The sequence below is a fragment of the Pezoporus occidentalis genome, unplaced genomic scaffold (genome assembly GCF_034315485.1).
Source record: "Pezoporus occidentalis ecotype Australia unplaced genomic scaffold, CSIRO_AGI_Poc_V1 ctg4, whole genome shotgun sequence".
NCBI classification, from domain to species: domain Eukaryota; kingdom Metazoa; phylum Chordata; class Aves; order Psittaciformes; family Psittacidae; genus Pezoporus; species Pezoporus occidentalis.
In genome coordinates, this window is record NW_026915724.1 from 7064679 (window position 1) to 7088868 (window position 24190).

Below are 24190 nucleotides of genomic sequence, written 5' to 3' on the forward strand. Positions count from 1 at the left end.
AGTGTAGCAATTGTTATTCAAATCAATCTTATTTAACAATAGCATACATGATTTTGATTTGAAAGTTTCCCTGATAAACTGCTGGGGAAATGGTTATTTTCTAGGCCAAACAGATGTAACTTCCAACTACTATAAATTACTATGTGTTTTTTCTACTATATATAAGTATATAGTCTGTTTGCCTTAATGGCATGTCAAGTCGTGCCCCAGTCATCACCTTCAAAACAGTTTTTAATTAGTTCTTTCCCTGTAATAGCATGTTTTCTATCCAGCAACCTCCCCCCTAGCTTTGCTCCAAGACTCCAGTTTTCCAACACTGTGGACAGGAAGTGAGTACTAGGCAGAACTGGACTACCACCCCATTAGTGACAAAGAGAAGAATGCTGTGACTTTTCTACTCTTTAGTAAAGATTTCTTTCCTCCTACACACTTGAACTATAACCAGTCTCACAGTACAAGCTCATGTTCAACTGGTCACCATGTGTCATGACATGAAGGGATCTGCATTTGTCTTACAGCCTTCCCAGAACCAAGCTCTCCCTACTCCTTGTAGCTCTCCTCTACTCTTCGTCCACAGATAGCCCTATACTTAGCTATTCTAAGTGTTATTAGCTTGGATCCAATTTATTAAGTAACACAGCTTACTCTGTATCTGCAAACTGTCTTAATTATTTACCACTCTCCCAATCTTTGTGTCATCTGAAAACTTCCACAGCAATGATCTTATGTTTTATTTCAGGTCATTGATAAAAGTGTTATATAGCTCATGGACACGAACCAATCCCTTAAGAACTAAGCTGGAAATGCAAATCATTTCTCATTTACAATTACATCAAGAAATATCAGCCAGTTTTAAATCCACTTAATGTGTGCCATATTGATTTTATATCATACTAGTTTATTAATCAAAATATCCAGCAGCATGAAATCAAATGCTTTACAGAAAATCTAAATGTATAAATTCACCACTATCACTTCTTTAAGCTCAGCTGGAAATAACACTCCATATTACATCAAATTTAAGTGAGGAGGATTATGTTGATTTGAAACAACATTCAATACATATGCATTATTTTCCCACAGTCCTGTTTAATTACCTTGTGTAAAACCATGCATGTAAGTGCAGAGACTCTGCTCTTTATAGCTACAGTTTTCCAAATAGTTCTACCCCAAATTTTCTCTGTACCTGCTTTCCTTCTCTCAAAAGAACTATTCAACCCAAGCACAGGAACACAGATTCAAAATACATCTGATACATGAAACTTGAAAAAGAAACATCAACAAGTTTAATTTCTGCAAGCTAGTCTTTTCCTGGAATGGTAGGCAAAGATTGTTTTTTACGCTTAGTTCCAACTACATTAGTTTCTCCATTAAGAATCCTTTCTGTCAGCTCTCCTCAGGAATGTGAAGCAATAAAAACCTTGCATGAAACAATGAAATCCTGAACAAGAGTTGCAGCAACAATTCTTGGTCCCCCTTCTGTTTCCAGCCTATCTCTTGGCTACTAACAAAAAGTACCCCCTTTATTAATTCACTATTAGCTAAAGCCTACTGTATCAGTACAACAAACCCAATCAGTGCTTAGATTAATAAACAACAGTAAGGCACATACAACAAAGAGAAAAAGAAAGAAGAGCTTTTACCTGTGGATCTTTGAAATACATTTCATACAACTGAATGGTCCGCCGGCTTGCTTGACTCCCATGATACACAACCACATTCAATTCTGTCCAGGTGCGGAACTCCCTTTCCCAGTTGGGAATTGTAGACAACGGTGCAATAACCAAGAAAGGACCATGGATTCCTTTCAAATATATCTCATAGAGAAACGTAATGGACTGGATAGTCTTTCCCAACCCCATTTCATCTGCTAAAATGCAGTTTCGTCTGAAAACAATAATACAACCAGTCTGAATGACTTCTTCGTAACTTAAAACATAGAAAAGTAGTAAGGAGCTAAACTGACTAAAACAAACTTTTTAGAATAGCAAGTTTATACTAAAAAGCCATCATAATCTTGCATTTTAAATAAATAATTTGTGACACAATAAGCATGGATATATCCATTTTATGTACCTCTCAAGTTCACATGGGAAAGGGGCAGCAAGGGTATGCAAGAACACATACACATGTAAAAGCATTTGTCAGAAGAATCTGACGTTTATGTTTAATACAAGATTATGTTATCCACCCAAAATTAGCTTGTGTATCACTCCTATGGCAAAAAATGAGACGTAAATAATTCTAAAACCTCACTTTAGAAGATTACTTTATAAGGTTATTGTTTCAAAAAGAGGATTGTTTGCAATTGTTTCCGAGCTTTACCAAAGCAGAATTCAGCAGTAAGCAGTATTTTACGTACGTGTTGTACCAATTGAAAAGAAGCCAGTTTACTCCCTCCAACTGGTATTCCCTGAGTTTGTTATTGTTTTTATACTCCCTGGAACTCTCCGATTTCTTCCAGTCATCGGCAGGAGGTCGCTCCTGTTTCAAATACAGCAAATCCCATTAGTGGTTTCTGAAAGACCACATTACTTTACTGTTTTCAAATAAAAACCTCTATACTGAGCCAATTCTTACCACACGCTCAGTTTCTGGCTCCCTAGACATCAGTTTCTCAAATTCTTCAACCTTAGCTTGGTCAATGTCTTGCTTGAGCTCCCAAGTGCTGTCTTCATAAGGAAGTGAACACCATTTCACCAGATAATGTGTTACAGGCTTTGTTAAGACAAAAAATAAGATTACATCACAATTTAGGAAGAATAAAACTGTAACCATTTTGACAGGAGACCTGTAGGCTAGATAAAATTCAAACAGCTTTACCAGACCTGAATGTCTGAATCAGCCAAAAGGATAAGAAAACAGCAGGCTGACACCTTGACAACCTAACAAAGTAAGATCAGAACACAGGGAATGCAAACTTACAACCGACAAAAGTACAATACTACAACTGAAATTGCTAAGGCTAGAATAAAAATTTGTAAGTAAACCAATATTCATTTTCCAACTGTTACAATTTCTGTGTTTACCACGTATTTCAAAAATCAACTGTTTTTTTCTTAAAAGTGTCATCAGAATCTTCCCAGCAGGCAACCCAACCACCACCATTCATTGACAGAGCATTATGGAAACGCTGTCAGTAAAGCCTTCTATTCAACAATGGCTAAAGAAGAATCTGCTGGGAGACAAAGTGATCTTGTTCTGCAGAACAAGTCATTAAAAAGTAAGAAATATTGAATCCAGGACCTCTTCTGCCACAGGTAGTCTAAACAATGTCTCATCTACTATGACATTGAGCTAAGATTCTTGCAATTTTCATTTAAACGCCGTATTACATGCACGGACAATCATATTTCTACAGTATTAAGTACCACCTTAGATCTATATGTTAGAGGATATTGGTGATGGTGGTGTGGTGGGTTGTTTTGTCAGTTTTCAAATATAGGTGACATAAGTTTAGAATTCGCATGTAACCCCTTTTATTTTAAGGAAACTGCTGTACTAGCCAATGTTTTCTCAAACATGTCTGTTTTCTACACACATATACCCTGGTGGCTTCTTAAGTGTTCCAATATATTCACATTTCTAAACAAAAAAAATTCTAACCATAATGACCATATGACTACAGCTGCACTAAAAGTTTTATTTACCTCTCCGTTATCATCTGTGCTACGTGAAAAATCCAGGATTCGATCAACTTCGACATAATCTGGATTAAAAAGCTCATCATCAATCTGTACAAGAAGGCAAAAAATAGGAAAGATATCTCTATTAGCCCTTCCTGAGTGGAAAAATTATTATACATTTCACCAGGCAATAATATTTTGGGTCACGGTGACACAGAATTTATATTTGGCAAACTTCAACATGTTAATTGAAATGCTACAATTCAGCAAGATCATTCCCCGTGAGGGAATCAGACTTCTCAGACTTTGTTAACTGGGCCTCTTAATTACTGTGTGAAACCTTTTACTGTGAGAGAATGTTTAAGAATATTTTAAATGAAGTGTGAAATTACAATTCACTAATGAGCAATCGAAAGGGCTTATGGCATGCAATGCATTTAGCATTCTTGAAAACTACAGCTTGCAATAAAGAAATTAGAGCCTTGTACACTAAGTGCCTTTGGATTACTTTAACTCCAGGAACTGTCTAACTGCTTTATAAGCAAGATTCAAAGACTATTATTTCAAAAACACAGAAAACACTGCATGCATACACAGCGTCTTAAAAAAAAAATCATGCCTTGTTATGTTCCATCTTCTCTCTTCAACAACTTACGGGATTCTCCTGTGTACTAAAGTGTTGTGCTTCTTTTTATACTTTAAAGATCCTCTTCAACAGAAAAGGCAGGCAAGAGTACTAAAGACTATGTACATTTTGATAGCTTTTTCTAAAACAAGAGCAAATTCCAAGTATTTACAATAACTTGTACCCATTTGGAAACAGATTTCAAAAACAAATACAGAAATAAGAAGGAATTCCAGACATCCTTACCTAGAACAGATGGACGTTTACAATTTACAGGTTTTGTTCAGCTCAAACTACATAGTAAATAAAAATAAACAAATACAGTAGCACATGAACCTGTTGTGTTAGGGTTTTTTCCTCAAAAGACCACATTTTACTGAAAGGAAAGCTTCCAGAGAAAAAGCAGCAGATCTGGTCTTTTATTGACAGGACCCCTGCCACACTACTGCTTATGGCTCTAAGTGAAATTAAATTGATGATAAAAAGCTTCGAATCCCTAGTGAGCAGCAGTCCATAACACAGAAAAATGTGATGCATTTTTCTGGCATAATCAGCTCCTGAGAAAAGAGAGCTGTTACTGATTCAGTAAGATTCATGCTTACAGAGCAAAACCCCACTCACTTTAAAGAAAAAAAATACAGTGAAAAGTATACAGTCAGGACAGATCACTTGAGATTCATAAACCTGCAAGACTTGGATCAAGAATGGTTACACTTTATACCAGAATAAATGCTACTGATATATCACACAGCCATTAAAAATCTTCCGTTTCCATACAGAGCAAAAATTCATAAAAATATTCCAAGAAGGAAAGGAAAGGAAAAGGAAAAGGAAAAGGAAAAGGAATCGTACTTCTGAAAGGAATTTGTTCTGGCCCTGTTTTGCCTTAAACCGCTTTATCTTCTGCTGAATTCTCTTGTCTTTGTCCAGCTCTTCAACAGATGCCCACTGACAATGAAGGTAAGAACTAGAAGATGAAACAGAAAATCTTACTCAAAACTATGCTTCCATTGCATCCTTCATGTATCCCACTAGTATACTTCCAGCACATTGTAGCGCCATGCTTGGAAAACTGGACTCTATCTTCTTCATCATACAAGTTATTAACAAATCATCCTTATGGGAAATAAGTATACTTACTGATGGCAAATGTTGTCAATAAATAAAAACAACTCTCACCCACAATTTAAATACATACCCCATACACCCAGTGTTTGGCACAAAGCTAAGATGATTTTTATTAGGCACACTGAAAATATTATACAAGACATTTATCATCAATGTCATTATTTGAAATCATATTCTAGCAAAGAGTAGGGTTTTTAGAAGTTAATGAAAATACTCAAATATTTTATATAATAAGATGTATATATATATGATGTACTGGCTTTTTGTGAGAACTGCATTGTAATTAAAAGTTACATATGGGTCAATTTTAACACTGAATAAAAGAAAACCCCTTTTAAATGTAGTTCCATGGTAATAATTCATCTTTAGAAAACACAACAACATGTTTGCCAAAATGACTAGTCCCACGTTATAAATTTAGAGTCTGTCAGAAGTTAAATTGCTAAGAAGTCTAAGACATGAAGAGCTAATACAAAAATTACATGTCCATGTAATAAAACTAAAAAAAAAAGAAGGCATAATTAGGCTATTAAACATCATGCAATAATCAATATAGTGCAAAAGGTACAAAGGTGGCATCATATTTAAAGTGAAGTCTATCTGCAGTTAGCTGCAAGAAACTCACTTTAAATATATCTGTGTCTTGGACGGAAAATTTGCTAAAATTAAACAAGATATACTACTTTTCCAAAAGAAAAATGATCTTATCCAGCTGTGAAGTATCTTATTTTAAATACTGATTGCACTGCAGTTTCAGAGCCCAGAAGTGAAACAACATGCTGTTCTCACCACTATTATGCCCCGCTTACGGAGGAGCAGCTATCCACTGGAATACTGGAAGCCATCTAGTTTGTTACCTTGGACATTTTGTTGCACACATATCTTGCTTTTGAAACAATGTTAAGGATTATTTTTGAGTATGCACACACAATACTTTACGGCTGTAGTTAGTTACACATATTCATATGTATGTGCTGCATGCATAATAAGCCTTAAATTTTTTCAATAGCTGAGGAATTTTACCTACAGATTTCATTCTGGAGAGAATACGAATTAGGAGGACACTATCAAACCCAGTACCACTAATGCAAGGATTACCCTATTTATTTGCCACTGTTTTGTATTAAATATTAGAAATGTTTAAAGTTGAATAATAATAGATCACTACGAAAATTAGTTACTAAAAAGCATTAGGAAGTTACATGAACTTAAAAGACAGTAATGAAACCTGTAACTTTACTTACAAGTTTTTGTACTTTACATAGAATTCCTCTACTTCTACCTCCTCTCCATTCTCCATCTATAAGAAAAGAATTGTTGAAAAGTGAATCAAACCACTACACAGCTCAATTCAGCTAATGATTAAAACTGACTGAAATACGGTCTGACTACAAAAAAAAAAACCCACTGATTACAGATACGGTCCTCACATAGACAGAGGTGTAGGAAAGCCTTTGTGGGGAGAGGCCATGGGCGAGGAGTTTCCTCCAGCAGCTTACCCAAGTACATACTGCACTGCTTACTACAACTTCCAAGACATGAATCATTTGAACTCCTCCCTAACCACATGCAGCTTCATTCACAACCTCACCCCAAACCTGGCTTTCTGCCAAACCCACAGTGTTAAGTAGAAGCCAAGTGTACCATTTTCTCAGGCAGCAGCCAATTAGCAACTGCACTCCTGAATGCCATATGTATTATTTTTGGCTGGCTCATGGCAACTTTACATTGTGGGTTTTGTAATGTTTTAAAAAAGAATTTTAAAGGGGGTTTATTCCTCCATATAGTTAATAACTCCAAACAAGAAACCATATAAAACTAAACCTTATACCTCTGCTAGAATTTTAGTGCATCAGTGTTCATGGCTTTAGTTTTACTCAACGGTGCAATTAAATTCACTCAGGCAAGATGTCTCACATACAGAGCAGCCAAATTAAATTAACACCCAAAAACTACATCTAAAGCAAGGTTAAAGTTGTGATATAAACCAGCAAAACCAAGGGCATTCACTGCTAAGGGTTGAGACTACCCTTAACTCATCCCTAGTGCCAAAGTATTGCATAACATATGGCATGTAATACTTTGTTGAATTACTCCTGAACCCAGACACAGGACAAACTAAGGACAGTGCACCAGGAACACATTTAGAATTCAGTTTATGTCACAACATTAACGGTTTGTGTTTGCTAATGAACTTTGGAACAATTTTAAATAGAAGAGGATTTTTTCTGCTTTACAGACTTCATCAGGGATAGCATCATCTGTAATAAATAACTGTATGTAGTGCTAAACAGACAAAACTCTTCACCCCTGTGTAAGCCCACACACACCATCCTTTTTATATAAAGAAAGAAAAAAATATAAATGAGATACTACTCTGAAACTAGAGACTGAATTGCCATTCTCTCTCAAAAGAATAAAACAACAGTAGCAGCTGCATTAAACTCTGTTCTAGCAGAGTAAAGAAAAAGTTAATGCGTTCCTAATCCTGATTTCCATAGTATTTCTTCTCTTCCAGACTAGCAAGGGATTTTATCATTTCAGTGTCTGTGTCACTCCAGTACAGTCTGCTTGTGTTCCTTTCTGGAAGGGCAACACCAGCTTCCACCTAGCTCTCTCTGAAGAAATGGAAGAGATGGTTCTCCCGGCGTACTTCTTGATATTCCTGAATCCTCTGTTTAAGAAGATAAACTATCCCCTAAGCCTAAGCAGACAAGAAGCTTTTCTGTCACTTACAAAGCTACTGTCAAAAGGAGGAGTTTGAAGAATTTTTTTTATAAATAAAAGATCTAAAAGGGAGTATTTCTCAATAAGGTATTCACATTTAGAGGTCAAACTGTATTAAAAAAAATATTAGAAAATAGGAGAACCCATTATCTGAATCTCCTAGCTAGCCTGAGGCAATACCACTTTTTAACAAAGTCATCCCTAATCTTAAGGCATAAACTTTTTTATTTTCTGAAATGTATTATGGCCAAGTCTCTTTGATTAGTTTTAAATCAGAATCCTTTGAGATACATCAATCTTACAATGACAACATGGTTAAACACCTTTATACAAAGGTTGCATATTAGCCAATTTAGCTCCCCTCAAGAGCATTTCAGTCAAGTGTATTTTCTGTCAACTGCCAACTTAATAATAATTTACAATGTAAATCTTGATAAATCCTGTAACCCTCATGAGTAAAATGTACTTTTGTATTGTTTGATGGGTAATAACTGGTCTGCATTACTATACGGTCTATGAGCGTGCACTGTGCATCAAAGATTCACCTAAATACAAAGTAATTCTCAAAAAAGTCTTTATAAAATCTTACTCTGGCATTCACAATTGTCACCAGAAAAAAAGGATAATCTAATCAAGTTACAATCACCAGCACTCAAATAGGGCTTAACAACACATTAGTTCAGGATATATGAGACAGATGCTTATGGCCTTTGACACCACTGTCTAATACCCACTACACAGACACTGACCCTAAGCAGGTAAAAAGGTGAGATAGGAAATTTATGTAAAATTTGTCCAAAACTTATTATGTAAACATCCTAAAATAGTGCATGGCAGACTTGGGCAATGCAGGACACTTCAACTTGTCATTGCCCAGGTGCAACCATAATGGACAATCTGATTCACAATCTCTGCAGATAACTGAAGGTTCAAATGATCCCTCCTTTCAAGCAAATACTTAAAAGAGCACACAATCTTGCACTGCCATGGCCACAGAAGTGATACAGTAATACCTGCTAATGCAAAAGTTATTTGAGTGAGCCAGTTACATGCACAGACAACAGCAAGCTTAAAACACAGAGCAAAAACCCCAGAAATATCAACTGCTAGAAGAATAGAAGGCAGAACACATTAATTACAGATGCAAAGCAACATACAAAAAGCAAATAACCTCAACTGATACACAGCACTAGATTGTAAACTAATCAGTCTGTGGGTGAAATGCCTGCATTTGAAGACAGGCTGAGAAAATTGGGGCTGTTCAGCCTGGAGAAGAAAAGCTGCGTGGAGACCTCATAGCAGACTTCCAGTATCTGAAGGGGGCCCTACAAGGATGCCAGAGAGGGAATCTTCATCAGGGACTGTAGCGACAGAGCAAGGGGTAAGAGGTTCAAACTTAAACAGGGGAGTTCAGGTTACATGTAAGGAAGAAGTTCTTTACTGTGAGGGTGGTGAGGCACTGGAACAGGTTCCCCAATTAAGTTGTGAATGCTCCATCCCTGCCAGTGTTCAAGGCCAGGCTGAACAGAGCCTTGGGTGACATGGTTTAGAGCGAGGTGTCCCTGCCCATGGCATATGGGTTGGAGCTTGATGATCTTAAGGTCCTTTCCAACCTAAACCATTCTATGATTCTATGGTTTGTATGTAAGTTCACTTAGATCTAATTTTCACTGTGTATGGGTAGGCAGAAATTCAGATGTGTAACATGCAGGTATAATGGTCTACATACCCCACATCTTTCCATAATATGTGCTAACTTTTGCTGAACAGCATGTTTGGTGCTGAACAGCATGTTTGGTTCTAGACATTCCTTTTTAAAGTTAAGGAGCAGAAATTCAAAGGAGTCTGAAGTTGGCCAAGAAACTGATTAGAAAAATTAGAAATTTCCACATGTAAACTGAAGACGTCAGGACAGTGATGGTTTGGAAAGAGCGATATATGCATTTAACACTTTCTGCAAGAGGGAAGAATATTCAACAGAATTCAAAATTCTATATTAAAAGCAATGGGGAAAGACATTGTCTCTTACACTTCAAACATGAATTAAAGTAATTTCTACCTCTTATTCTGTACACTTGAAAAATGGTTGCAAGCACAGTGCTGTATCCTACCTGCTACCTCCAAAACTAGACTAGGGCTATTTCTGAGAAAACCAGCAGAATTTCGCGATAAAAGAAGCGTATTCATTATCTGATGTCCTTTACTTGAATGCAACATCTTTGTTACAACCTAATCCACTGAAAGGTTTCCTAGTGAAGCCTTTCCTCATGTTTATTTTACAGACCAGTCCTGATCGCAGCAATTTACTTTGATTAGTAATCTAACAACCAGGGTTTTGATGACGTTAGTAAGAGTGTAAAAGACCTTTAATAAAAACACAGTTGGATACTTCAGATGTTAAATATTAACACCCTGATATCCATTTTTATTTTGGAGAGAAGGGTTGGGGAGAAGAACAGGAAAAGAAGAGACACCCCTCAAACCTGCAAATACAATCTGTAAAAAACATTAAAGAAACAGCTCAAAATAGAGCTTGCCTCCAGCAGAGCTTGCAATCAAAGACATGTAGGCAGCAGACCAACCACTTTCCACAAACTGCAGCAAAATACACACTCCCCATGAGTAATCACACCTTTGTTTGCAGGGGAAAGGAAGAAGAGAAAAATAATTGGTGAAACCCAGCTTCCAGTGTAAAGACATTTATGAAAAGACCACATTCCCCTCTCCCACCTAGTAGACCATCAGGACAACTAATTACTGAGTTTATATTACATCAAGTTTAACTGAAAAATAAACCTATGTTTTCAGTTTTAACTGAAAAATAAACCCTCTCCCACCTAGCAGATCATCAGGACAACTAATTACTGAGTTTATATTACATCAAGTTTAACTGAAAAATAAACCTATGTTTTGAAATACAAAATATAGCTCTAGACTTCAGAAAAAGCCCTAGAAGTTCTGTGTTGTGGAAGGTCGAATTCAATCACAGCCAGTCATGACATCGCATGAATTTAAGTTTACAAAGCTGTAAATGATGTTATGACAGTAGTAATAAAACACTAACACACCCCCCATGCCCCCCTCCCCCCCCCCCAAGCCTCCCCAAATACCACAACATTAAAGAAGTAATACATTAATAAAGGCAACTTTCCCTCCTCCTCCAATTAAAAAAATTAACACTTTGAGGAAATGAAGTATTGTGGCTAACTACGATCAACATCAGTACCATATCTATGTTAACCAGTTTCCTGTGCAACTGCAGTACAAGTCAGAGAATGAGCTGCACAAATAGTCCATAAAATATAATAACGCCTTTTTTACAAGAAGCTCTTTTCTACTTCCTATTCAGAGTTTTAATAGTTTGCAAGTGCAAAGGCCAATCAAGTTGTGAAGCAGACCAGAAGAATCTGTAAGCAAAACAAGAACATAACTAGCAACCAGGGCAGAAATAAAACCATACTTATTTCACTACTTAGCACAGTGACAAGGAATCTATTAACCACCTGTATATGTAATATTGTTCACATGTGAAGTTGTTTCAGCTGCTAAGCACAACTTCTATTTTTCTTTACTAGAAAAGGCAGAAACTTAGTATGCAGTAGAGCTCTCACTCATCAAACTCCCATGAAACACCACTCTGAAGTAAAGAGCACCGTATAGGTATATTTGCAAAAACGAAAATTCTCATCTGGAAAAAAGCAAGCAAAAAGACTAAACAAGTAATTAGTTTTATCTATGTCAATCCAAAAGTATTTTAAATACCATCAAAGAACGCATTCCTGGAATCACCTCTATTCAATTAAGTATCTTTTGAATTCAGAGTATCTATCTGGGGTATTTTAAGAACTTTACAGGGATTTCAGCAGAAATATGCTTAGCCTGTTTAAACACATGCAGGGAAAGGCATTTGGTTTGGTTTACCTTTTTCTTGACTGAACGGCTGCTCATGATTTTCTCCACAACAGGGCCTTCAGCATCAGCAGATTCCTACACCGTAAATACCATACAAGAATTATGGGAGTTCACCTTTGTTACTTAAAGACTTTCTTCATTATTAGAACTTCAAATATTTTTTTTTGCAACAGGGATTTAACATGCAGGAGGGCTTATTCCCCCTTGCACAAGAACTTAGAGGATTCACGTAGATGTAATATCATAATAAAGGAGCGAAAGATACTTGTTAAAGCCCATTTTTAAGAGCTAACCTAACTATAGCTTTCTCCGAAAGGCTGACATGCACGGATACACAGATATGATCACACAGGGACTGTTCACCTATCTTAAAATAACATGCACTTTTAGCACCATACAGTCTAAATATCAAACGATGTTCAAAAACTCTAGTTGGCTGTGTAAGGGTTCATACAATAGGTATCAAAATTGCCTGCAATTCTGTATGATATTTCTTACTCTAACAACTGCAGGCAAACCTACCAAATTCTCCTTTTGGTAAGGCACAATTAACAAGAGAGATCACAGAGCATTTCACAGGGCTTAACAAATTGCCAAATGAAATACCAAAGAACACGCATATATTCTCCAATAGGTCATCAGTTAAGTGAAGTAGTTCTTTGAAAAAGCACTACAAAACAATGAGATTGTTACAACAGTCATTCCTACATTATTACCCTTCATTTTATTCAAACTATTTTATCCATCATTTACATTGCACAGAGAATAAAGCGTACCCTGCTGGGTACTACAAGGCAGTAATTTCATAAGGGGGTTCTTATGGTGCCTAGCAGCAGGGGACAAGCTTGAGTGGTTTATTAAAGTCAGAGGAGCCAGACCACTGAATTCATAGAAGTAAATTCAAGATTCCTAGCAGTCCAGTTTAGTTTTCCTTTAGAGAAAGACGATTAATTTCACAGAACTGCATCAAACTACGTATCATCAGCTTGTAAACAAAGTCATAAATTAATGTACTCTTTAAGAATGCTAAAAGCTAATCCCTTCCAGGCACACTGTGCCAGCTATGGATATCACTCAGGAAAAGGCCCCATATTTGAACAATGAATGCTGCAGTTTCAGCCACCTTTACAGTCTGTTCGTGTCTGACCTGTTGCTCTGACTGAGAAGTGTTTGAAGGAGAGTCTCTTCCAGCAGCATCAGCATCATCAGCCTCCTCATCTGAAATCTTGAACTCCAGGTCTTCTGTGTAACGCTTCCTCTTCACCTGCCTGCTGGAGCGTCGCTTCTAAATAGAAAGCATTGATATTTTTCATGAGAAACAAAACTGGCAAGCAGTGGAGTAACTGAGAACATTTGTTTGTGCTTCTTAAACACAGTAGCATGCAGCAAATGCTATTATTTTACAACACGCTGGTAGAAACAACAGAATCAAGACACTATTGAGTTTCTGCCTGTCAGCTATTCTTAAATTCTTTTTAATCTTTCAGCATTACTAAAACCACATTAGAAAATTAGAAAGCTTATATCAGAAAGCAATTAAACCCCAAGACGTTGCTCCTCTGAATTCACATCTAGGACAAACTTTGACAGATGGCCAATGCAGGAACCGAACACCACCCTTCCGCAGCACGGCCCAGTGTTGCTAAGCAGTGACAACACACTGTCTTGCTCTCCCCATCCACCTGGTTGTACCCAGATTATCTTGTAGGGGAAATACAATGAAATACAATTTCCTCACGCCACTGAACAAGCACCATCCAGAAAGATACCATGCAGCACAGCATGGGAAAAGACTCCAAACTAATACAGGAAAATGAAAAACTTGAACCACCCTAACTTGAAAACATGGTCACTGTTGTCCCCATACCTTCACCTCCAGGATGAGAGAAAGCTTCAGAGAAACCGCAGAAAGCAATCTGTAAATACGCAAGTGTGCATTTGACAGAATTTGCAATTTGATGCTCAGTGGCAGACACCATTTTCTGCAACAATAAAATTCAAGTTCTGAGATAGTCTGTGTGTCAGGTTATGTATTTTGAAAAGCAAAGAGCATATGCTGTTGAAGGAAACTGTCAACTGAGCATCAAATATCTCAATGGACTGATGTATATATTAAAAAATATGTTGAATATCAACTGTTAAAAAAACATCTTTATGAACTGATATACTACTTACACCTTTCCCAGCTTAACACGCATCTTACACCCGTACACACAAATACTTTCGTAGCTTGTTTAAAAGATCTATGTACCTGGGTCTCTCAATGTATATAGACAAAGTCAAATATTTACTTTTAGACAGTTAATCATACTTTTAAAAGCACAAATATCTGATGCACTTCACAAAATTAGAAATTAACTAAAAATGAAAATTTTGAGCAAAGGTTAAGTGTACATCACCCTTTTAAACACTGGCGATGTGGCTTCTACCCTGAACACAGTAACTTACAGAGGGCTGCCACACAAGTGGAACAGTATGTTTAAATGAAAATAAATACCACATGGCAAATTTACACTCTCATTTCCATAAACACTGATGAGAAAAAAACCCAAATTCACTCTTGGCTCAATAGGCTGTCACATGCTTCATTTTGGAGCCAAAAAAATCTCATCTTCTATTTCCCTAATAGAAAGGATACCTAAAACATAATTGTAGTTCTCTCTTTATTGACTTGGTTAGCTTCCTGGTTCCTCTGACATTCACAAGAAGTTCTACAATTATTATGAACTGTTGTCAGAAACTGTGTATATGTTTACCTGCATCAGATTATCTTTTACTCATTAACTGATCTATAGGTAAAAAGGCGAGTAATAGGCTTGATAATAGAATATAAAAAATCTGTATGGTAACACCAAAAGTAAGTATTTGTCCTCTCTAAAGATAACAATTCATCACTTTGTGCTTTACTACATAATACAGAAGACTTAGTATTTAAAGCTAAGAATAGAATCATAGAGTGCCTTGGGTTGGAAAGGACATTAAGATCATCCAATTCCAACCCCCTGCCATGGGCAGGGACAGCTCACACTAGACCAGATTGTCCAAAGCCCTATCATCCAACCTAGCCTTGAACACTGCCAGGGATGAAGCACCCACAACTTCCTTGTGGAACCTGTTCCAGTGCCTCACCACTCTTATAGTAAAGAATTCCTTCTTTGTAGCTAACCTAAATCTCCCCTGCTTAAGTTTAAACCCATTACCCCTTGTGCAGTGGTGTTTCAGACCACTGCATAATCAATCTCAGCTAAGAAATGCATAACAAGTTTATTAATTCTAGCTCTCCTGGCATATGTGGTTACAACCTTTCCCTAAGTTTATGCAAAGAAGTATGGATGCAGGATAACATGCACAGTGAGAGACTATTAAGATGACAAAAAATACCTGAAATATCTTTTTTTTTTTACAATTAATTAAAAAATTATCCAAATACCCTAATATTTGTATTTATAAAAAAGGAAAAAAAAAAACCCAAAAGTAATGTAAAGTTTATCACCCAATTGAGTTTCACGAACAGGAAGTTTTGTCACACTAAACTGAAAACAAGGAAAACATTCATATGTACTGATCTGTGCAGAGGCCATAATCGTCTGCAAATTAACCCCCCCAAAAAAATCAGCTCCAAAAGTTTCTTCTGCATCTTTCATCAGCACCATTAATCAGGCTGAGAGAGATCTGGGGCACAGGACAGAAAACTTAATTCTTCAAACATCAGCTTTTCTAATCCAAAATAAATTGTTTGCATGGATCAGAAATAACACTCTTCTGCTGCTGCTTTTGCTCACATTTCATTATACTCTACATCCTTCTGGAATATAGCAAGATGGAAGGTATAATTCATGCTTGTGTTAGGACACCATTGCTTGCCAACCTCTTCACCAGGCTGCTTTGACCATTCTTAAAGTGATCATCAGACTCAACACCTCTCCTAATTAGAAGCAAAACATCCACAACCTGATGTGCAGCAGACAAATACAACGGATTTCCGTAATGCTAGCATGACTAGGAGTCTCATACTTTCCCCATCTCAATTTACCTCTACACTTTCATGAGGAAATTCTTGATTTTAATGCTCACTCTGATCTGAACACTGACAGCAGAAGCGAGCCAGGAACTGGCAACTTAACACAGCTAATGACAGAACACATAAAAGTTGTCATATATACTTTTTCTATTTCCAGATTTTCTTTACAAGAAATAAGGTTTGGACAGAAAGGGATAGGTCTGCAGTGGACACGAGGAAATTATCAATGTTAGCCAATGACTGGCATTCCTGCAAAAAGGCCCTTCACCCATTAAAGCAGTGTAGTTACAAGCCCCTGATATGCATGTTTCTGACATTCTGCTTCTTGATTTCAGAAAGTTTGCAAAGCTAATGCAAGAAGAAACATAAAGGTTACAAGCAAGACCTTGCAGTGGTATGTTAAATCTACAGAACAGAAAATTCAGCACCATAACTGCAACAGTGACAGAACACTTGAAAACTCAGCAGCGCCGCACACAGATCAGCAGGTAGTAAGACTGTAGAGCAAAATTCTGATAAGGAATACTTCTTTTAGTAAAGTATTCACCACAGTGATTTCCAGTTCTCACCTTCCTGGTATGCCATTTTAAAACAACACTGAAAATACCTGAATACCTGTGTATCTGTAAAAAGACCATGAGAACTATCGTTTTATGCATCTGAATTGTCAAAGGCTACACTGAGAGCATTACCTGAACCCCTGGGTCATCTTCATCTTCAGGATGAGGTGATGGTGGCGGAGTTTTTTCCAAATCTGAATTTTCAGAACCTTCCTTTCCCTTGTTACCTTTTTTCTTTGCAGTGCTGGTTTCTGAATCTGGTTTCTTGCTACTGAAACAGAAGTATTTTTAATCAATATTTGTACAAAAATGTAAGCAAAAGGCGTTTGACAAAACAGTTAATCTGCAAGATGTTTGTTGTTAGTGATTTCATTATTTTCAATTGCTTTCTTGAAGTATTTAAAAACAACTGTAAAGTCAATGATGCATGGGCCACAGCTATATATTTCCCATTCTTTAACAGATATTTTGCCTCTTCCCTTCAAAACCTTAGGCAGCGACACTGAATATGTATTCAACAAGAAACTCAAAATGAGACTCTGCCCTCTTCAGAACCTGTGCTTTTCGAAAGCAATGTTTGGGCAATCTGACACACGTGAAGAGAAACAGAATTATGTGTGCACTTGCCTTGATACTAACCGTGTGGACCAGATGAGTGGAACCAGAGGGAGCATTACCAAAACAAAGAACCAAATGAGATAATAATTCTGTTTTCTTCTAACATCCCTGCTATTTCCAGGCTTAAAAGGTGCTTTTGTGCCAGCTCTGAGGGCACCCCCAACAGCCTCAGTGCATGCAACCGCTGCTTGTATGGGAGCAAAAACCATCCAGCTGGTATCTTAGCATCTACACAACATGAGAAATCTATATCCACTGTGACGGCAGAGACAGGTTCTGGGGATTGTTTCTCCCCCTCCTCCCCCACGGAAACGTTTTCCACCTGAGGAGCTGGGACCACAACTCTCCAACTGCACTCAGAAGCCTGAAAATAGGTGAAGACATCAAAATCACATATCAAAATCCAGCTTTAAATACACTGCCACCAAATCACTCACTGTGACAATCTTGAGCATTGTGGGAGTGAAATTTTTAAATGGCAACAAAGAAGAATCAATAGTAGAAGTTAGCAATTTTAATTCACATTCAGCCTTTGAGTCTGGCATGGGTTTTTGCTAGCCTTTTCCCCCCTCTGTGGTCAACCATCCCCCAGGCCTGTTACTGGTTTGACAGGCTGCCTGTGGAAAGTTGCTAAGACATTTGAGAGCAGAGCAGAGTTACGTACTGGTACCCGATGAACGGTGAGTACAGGCTGCCAAATGTTCTGTCACTTCCATAGGGCTTCTGCACCCTCGATGTTTTAATTTCATGCTGAGGACGCTGCCTGGAGTTTGGTTTTCCTTCGTAATTCCCAGCCTTGTAACTCCTCAACCAACCACCAGCTTTACTCCTGTCCATTTCAATCAGCGCATCAGCCCACCGAAAAGGCCTACGTTGGAGCTGTCATTTAAAACTCTCCAATACATTTACACACCGCTTTGGGAGTGGGACAACTCAGGCTGTGGTGTAATAATACCGTTTTTGCAGGCTGTTTTTAAACTAACGCTGATTTAAAATGAGTAAAAATAGCGTAGAGTTTGCAAATGAAAACTGGCTATGAGTTCCAAAAACGAGTTTGTGTTATGTGGCATTAGAGGGTGCAATACATCTTTCCTCACCGACAAAACAGCAAAAACCGCCCCAAACTGTGACAACTGGCAGATAAATAACTCAAAACGAGGCGGTGGGTGCAGCCTGACCCCGCGGAAGGCGCGCGGCTACCGGCCGGGCCCTGAGGGCGGGCTGTGCCCGGCGCTGACCGGCCCGCCGTGCGGAGCGGCTCGCCTCGCGGCGGTTGTTTCCGCTCTAGCTGCCACCAATGGCACAAAGCCGCAGCTGAAGCGGGGCCCCTTGCCTTTCATCCGCGCGCCGAGAGCGCTGGCGTCGCCCCGGCAACCCGCGCCCACGTGACCAGCACCTGCTCCGCTGGCTGGCGGCCACCGACTGCAGCCATCTGCTTCCCTCAATCAGCGCCCGGGCGTGCCCGGCACCTGCGCGGCCAAGGCCTGCGCCCCCCCCCCCCCCAAGCCTCAGCTCCCCCCGCTGCCGCCTTTCATCACACCACCGCGAAACCGCTTCCAAAAAAACACCCCCCTTCCAAAACCAACTTTACGTGTTTCCCCGAATGTGTCTAGCTCGGAGGTTAGCCTGACCGGGCAGCCGGGGGGCCGCCACCAGGTAAAGCGAGCTGACAGGCCGGTGCTCCGCTCGCCCCTGACCCCAGTAAATCTCTGAGGCACGCAATTAAGTTCAGCAGTCGTTACTGCCATGCCCCGGGTGCACCGCTGCCTATGAATAACAGGCTTAAAGTCGGGAAGAATAGCGTGGCCGAGGTTTGATAAAGTACTAGCGTGCTGAAAGGCCGGGAAACGCTAACAAGGGCCAGCCTGCCTGCCCCGGGCCCACGGACCCACCGCCGGCCATGGTACTTCCCAGCCGTGGAGGCCCAGACAAAGACCCTCCCAGTGACTCCAGCACTGCCCGCAGGCCCACACCGACAAAGGTCTCTTTCTAGCCTCTGCCAGACCCTTCCTGCTCTTAGCTTGGAGGCCCTGCCACAACGAATGTTTCATGACCTATATATACTACCCCCCCGACCCCAGCCTCAACATACGGAGTCGCTCTCAGTAACAACGTATACACGGACGAAGCAATTCAGACGCAGTTTCTAATCCCCCCCTTTTCTAGGCCAGTTAAAAACAGGCACATGAGAGAGCCACCAACTTGGGGAGAACAAAGCCTGTGTGCAGCTCCACTGAGAATTTCAGATTTTAAATTCAGCAGAAGAATTGCTCTTTTAAATGAGTAGCTACAGTTTCTTGTCAAGGAAAGACAGGAAGGTGAAGTACAAATAAACCATAGAGGAACAGCACTGTCCCCTTGAGCAAGGCAACATGCTGCTTCCCAGTGCATTACACACCCAGCAGCTTCACCTGGCTGGCTGCAGCATCAGCAACTGCTGTCCCATCTTCCCACAGAGCCAGCATGATTTGTTCCTTACAGTTAAATGTACCCACTTTTGACTCATCCTTTCCACTTCCTAGCAGATCACACTCGGGCCATTCTGGAATGGAGCAGAATGACTTTTCCACATATAAGCACAGGCAGGTAAAAACCTGTCCTTAGATACATTGCCATTACCATTAATTTGTGTGTCAACACTTAGCTCTGGATGCACATCTGACAGTACTTTCCAAATCTGGCAATGAGGACAGCAAGCTGTAAAACACACATTTAGGCAACTACCTCTCATATTTGTTTTTACATACGCATGAATGCAAAATTTAGCTAAGACTCACTAGAGACAAGATAGCATCCAGTCCCAAACCAAGAACTAGAAACCTGGGAGAAACTAAAGCAGTATTTGCCACCAAAAAAACACTAAAATATTTTATATCTGTCAGTTAAAACTAGTCATTCTATTCAGGTGATACAAACACAGACATTTCAGATTAGATGTTTTACAATCTAGCTGTCCAATACCACTTTTTGGTTCCATCCTCTTATCCTCGAAGACTGCACAGCACACTGACCAAAGGGGATCAGTAAGAAGACAACCCACAGAAGGTCAGATGAGTGAACAAGGAGAACAGACTGAAGAGGAAAAACGCAAGTAGGACAACTGACAAGAAAGCTTGAATTACACAATTTGAGGACAAGCATCCAAACTTCAACAATGTGTGTTGTGTCAGTTAGTCAAGCAGCCACCTACAGAGCTGGGTCAAACTCCAGGAACTTACAGGGCCAAACCATATGACTCAAAAATACCCCCAAAAGCATGGCATGCTTCACAGGATTAACAGGGGAAGTAATTAGCTTGTATGTTTACATTGGGCTACTACTTCATCTGATCTGGGTAACTTGACAGATCTGTTTATTAGTGTAATTTATGACAGCTATCACAATTTGGATGATGATTTTTTTCTGTAATTTAAACATATAAAGTAAGTCAGACAGACCATTGATCCCTATTTTACCATTTGGCAATACTGTCCTGTGACAAATGCATATTTGAACCTGGCTTAGAAAAAAAATTACACATGCACTGTGGAAATTAAATCCCACTCTCTCAAAATTAAGTTAGAGATTTGAGGCTTTCTATACTACCTTAACTGAGGAAAACAATTATTATTTTTTAAAGCTCCTAGTGTAATCAAAACCTTTTTTCTTTTTAACTAGTTTTTATATGTCACAAAAGTAGGAAAAATAGGGACAATAAGGGTTTTTCCAGCCTGAAATCTCAGCCACATTACTCATAAGTATGCTTCAGTAACAGCAAAGCCCAGAAGACCTGCCTGCAGCAAAGGCAAAGGTAAATATCTGGCAGCTGTGCTGGTTCAAAAGGGAGATGAGGACAGGTGTGAACAGGAACAGCCCCAGTGGACGAACACATGAAAATCTCGCTCGATTTCCTGTTCTCTCCCACAGGCAGCCCCTTCCTGCCCCGCTCAGGATGATCCGAGCTTGGGAGTGGAAACTACCACCACAGCTCGGGACCTCTCTTCCTGTCCTCCAGCTCCCCAGGGCGCCGCGTCCTGCTGCCCGCACTACTCCCCTGCGCACAGCCTCTTCCCGCTTCCGTGGCCATGAGCCATCCCCCTTCCGATACAACAAACAGCAAATCTGTGCGCCAAAAAAAGTCAGTCTCCACCTCCCTCTGAAAGAGGTAATTATGCTCATGCTTAGCACTCCTCTCGTGAGCAGCAACACACTCGCCGTACCCTGCATCCCAGGCTGCTTGCTGCATGTGTGGGAAGGACGAAGAGTTTCCCCCCGCGACAGACAGGTGAGGAAGCAGATAAGGGCAGCCCGGCAAAGCGCAGCACGCTGCTTTGAGGAGATGGGAGGAGGGACAAGCTCCTGCAAAGAGCTACCATTTGACCTTCCCTGCTTCTCCCGCCGTTATCAGTGGCTACTCTCTAGGGTTTCATAGGAAGCAGTGGGAGAGGTATCAGCTGTGCTGCAGCGTGATCTTCTCAAACAGGTGGTCCTTATCTCCTCCAGGGACAAGCACAGGAGGAACAGACATCTGAGCCATGACTTTGCAATTCAGTAGGACTGCTTGCCTCTCCCTGTCCATCTACTTTTGGAAAAACCTGCCTGCTTTGTATGTGCCCAAAGCTGGCTCCATAACATTAACAGCCCACATAATAGCACTCACACAACTTAATGAAAAACCCTCACTTGTGATCCCAGGTGTACCTATATTTTGCTTTCAAACCTGACTAGTTTGGTCCACAACAGATTTATTTTGCAAATGTTTTTTTTTTTTTTTCAACCACCCCTATATTTGTATTTCTGTATTGGCAGGATTGGGCTAACACCCACTACAAGTGTAATAGCACAGTATTAAAGTGTAATGTTTGTTTCAAAATCACCTAGTATGTAGTATAACATACTAGCAGCCCATTTGGATATTTTCCTTCTTGTTAAGATGCCATGGAACATGCAATTCAAACAAGCATGAAATTAAGTAGTTTCTTCCATTCTCCCAATCTGACTGTTATCCCTCATGTGAAGGTGCATTTCAGGGAGCCAGGCTGCTCTTTTTGTCGCAACTTACACCAAAGAGAGATGACACATGAAGGATACACTTTCTGTTCTTTTGTTGTTGTTTAAGAAAAGGATTGAACTGTTACTCAAAACTGGAACTGAAATAGCAGGGTTAAATTATGAGCTATATTAAATTACAAAATGGTTAAGATACTTAAATACCAGACTCTTTTATCTGTGTGTATACTCTAATACAGCATGTGTCAAAATTAACTATCAAAGGCTTGTTGTGTTCTATCCTAAAAACTGTTGCCCTTCAGTAAGTACATCTTCTATGTCTGACTTTATTTACCTGGACTTTACATGAGTGCAAAACGCTTCTATTAAAACTATTAAAAAACATCTGATTCAGGAATGAAAGCTGTTAGTTTTGTACAGAATACAGAAATCTAAAAATCACTCTACTGCTTTCAGTGCTTAAAAGCAAAATACTGAGCAACAGAACCAGTAGTAGTAAATATATGCCAGACACTAACTTGATAAAAGTATTTTAGTTCCACATAATCATCCATAATCTGTGTTACCTTGCATTAATCTCACTCATCTCAGCTGCTGTAATATTTCCTTTCCAGAGTTAGTGCAGCTGAAATACTGTGGCTCAGATGATTAAATGTTTGGACTGCTAATTTATTTAAAAACTTGATTCAGGGATCTGCCAGTGGACAGGTTCCCCTGTCTGTGATGCTGCCAAAGTAAGCAAAGTTCTTTCACTGATTTAACATTCTTTGGCAGCACAGCATCCCAACACAGTCTCACAGTTCTTCAAAGAAGTTTGATACTGAAGCTGACAAGACCACAAAATGAGAACGATTTTGATTTCAGGAGAGCATTTGCTAACAGAGACACAAACCCATTATGGGAAAACTAGGACTTTCTCCACACCCCTGAGTTAAGCATAAGGAATAGCGAATGCTGGTCCAAACATGTTTCTCTCACAGGTAAAACAACAGGACTTAGTACTTACTAGAATACTCATTTAACCACCCAGGGACAAGAGTCATTGCAGGGGAAAGAGAATAAAGACTTTCCTACAAATACAACTAAGAAAGCAATGATTTCTTCCTTCAAGGGAAATGATCTTCTCTTAATCTGCATGGCACGCCCCAAGATGTAGGGAGATGCACAAAAAGATATTAGGATTGAGTGGATGAGACAGACTAGCTCTGAAGGCTAATGTCCAACGCAGCCAGAGGAACCCATGCATGGTTTTGAGCAGGCTCCTTCTAACCATTCCTCTTTGAGCTTCATCGTAAAGAGTTTGTAAAACTGCACTAACTGAGAAGTCCTGCAGTAAAAGCTTCTTTACACTTAGTGGCAAAAATTGTTGGGAGATGCTCAATACCATGACAATATGGCCTGGTCAGCCTCTAAATCTTTGGGTATAGGGAAATGGAACAAAAAGGTTATTTTGGTTGATACGGTGTTTGGGTTTCAAAAACACATACTCGGAGATACATAATTTCAGTTTTTCTAAGCTGTGAATTGCCATATATGTAAACCCCATTCTCAGACCAGTCTGGAACACAGCCAAAGCAGCTTCTGCAATAAGTAAACTATCATTTACTGACCAGTTACTATAACCTGTTCAGGACAACATTTGATTTTACTAGGCAGTGTTTATAAGTTCTTCAGGAAACATTGTCTCTGCTAGTAGGGAAAATTACCTTTCTTGCTACAGGAACAAGTAACATCTTACTGTCCATGGCCCATTTAGCCATATAGCTGTAACAGACCTACCCAAGAGTAAGTCTTGTAAGCATATATGCAAAGCTGATTCATTAACCACAATTTTTAAACCCTATACAAATGGATTTTGCAAAGTGATTTGGATTAACCAAGTCTGGCTGTGTTTCCATCTGGAAGTTATATTTTATAATGCTAGCCACATCCTGAAAAACAGATTCAGATGTTTGGAACAGATTCAGAACAGTTGTAAGAAATT

General features: G+C 39.2%; 1 protein-coding gene across 6 annotated transcripts in view; it reads right to left on the minus strand.

The window, feature by feature from the left end:
- CHD7 (chromodomain helicase DNA binding protein 7) overlaps positions 1-24190 on the minus strand; it is a 135586-nt gene that overhangs the window by 36983 nt on the left and 74413 nt on the right. For 5 of the 6 annotated variants that reach the window (XM_062633319.1, XM_062633321.1, XM_062633322.1 and 2 more), the window contains 9 exons: positions 16732-16870; positions 13166-13303; positions 12028-12093; positions 6624-6679; positions 5104-5218; positions 3651-3734; positions 2581-2718; positions 2363-2484; positions 1644-1887 (listed from right to left, as the gene is read on the minus strand). In XM_062633319.1, the coding sequence (XP_062489303.1) occupies positions 1644-1887; positions 2363-2484; positions 2581-2718; positions 3651-3734; positions 5104-5218; positions 6624-6679; positions 12028-12093; positions 13166-13303; positions 16732-16870 (1102 nt within the window). The remainder of the gene's footprint in view (positions 1-1643; positions 1888-2362; positions 2485-2580; positions 2719-3650; positions 3735-5103; positions 5219-6623; positions 6680-12027; positions 12094-13165; positions 13304-16731; positions 16871-24190) is intronic. The other variant, XM_062633320.1, reaches the window with a different exon arrangement.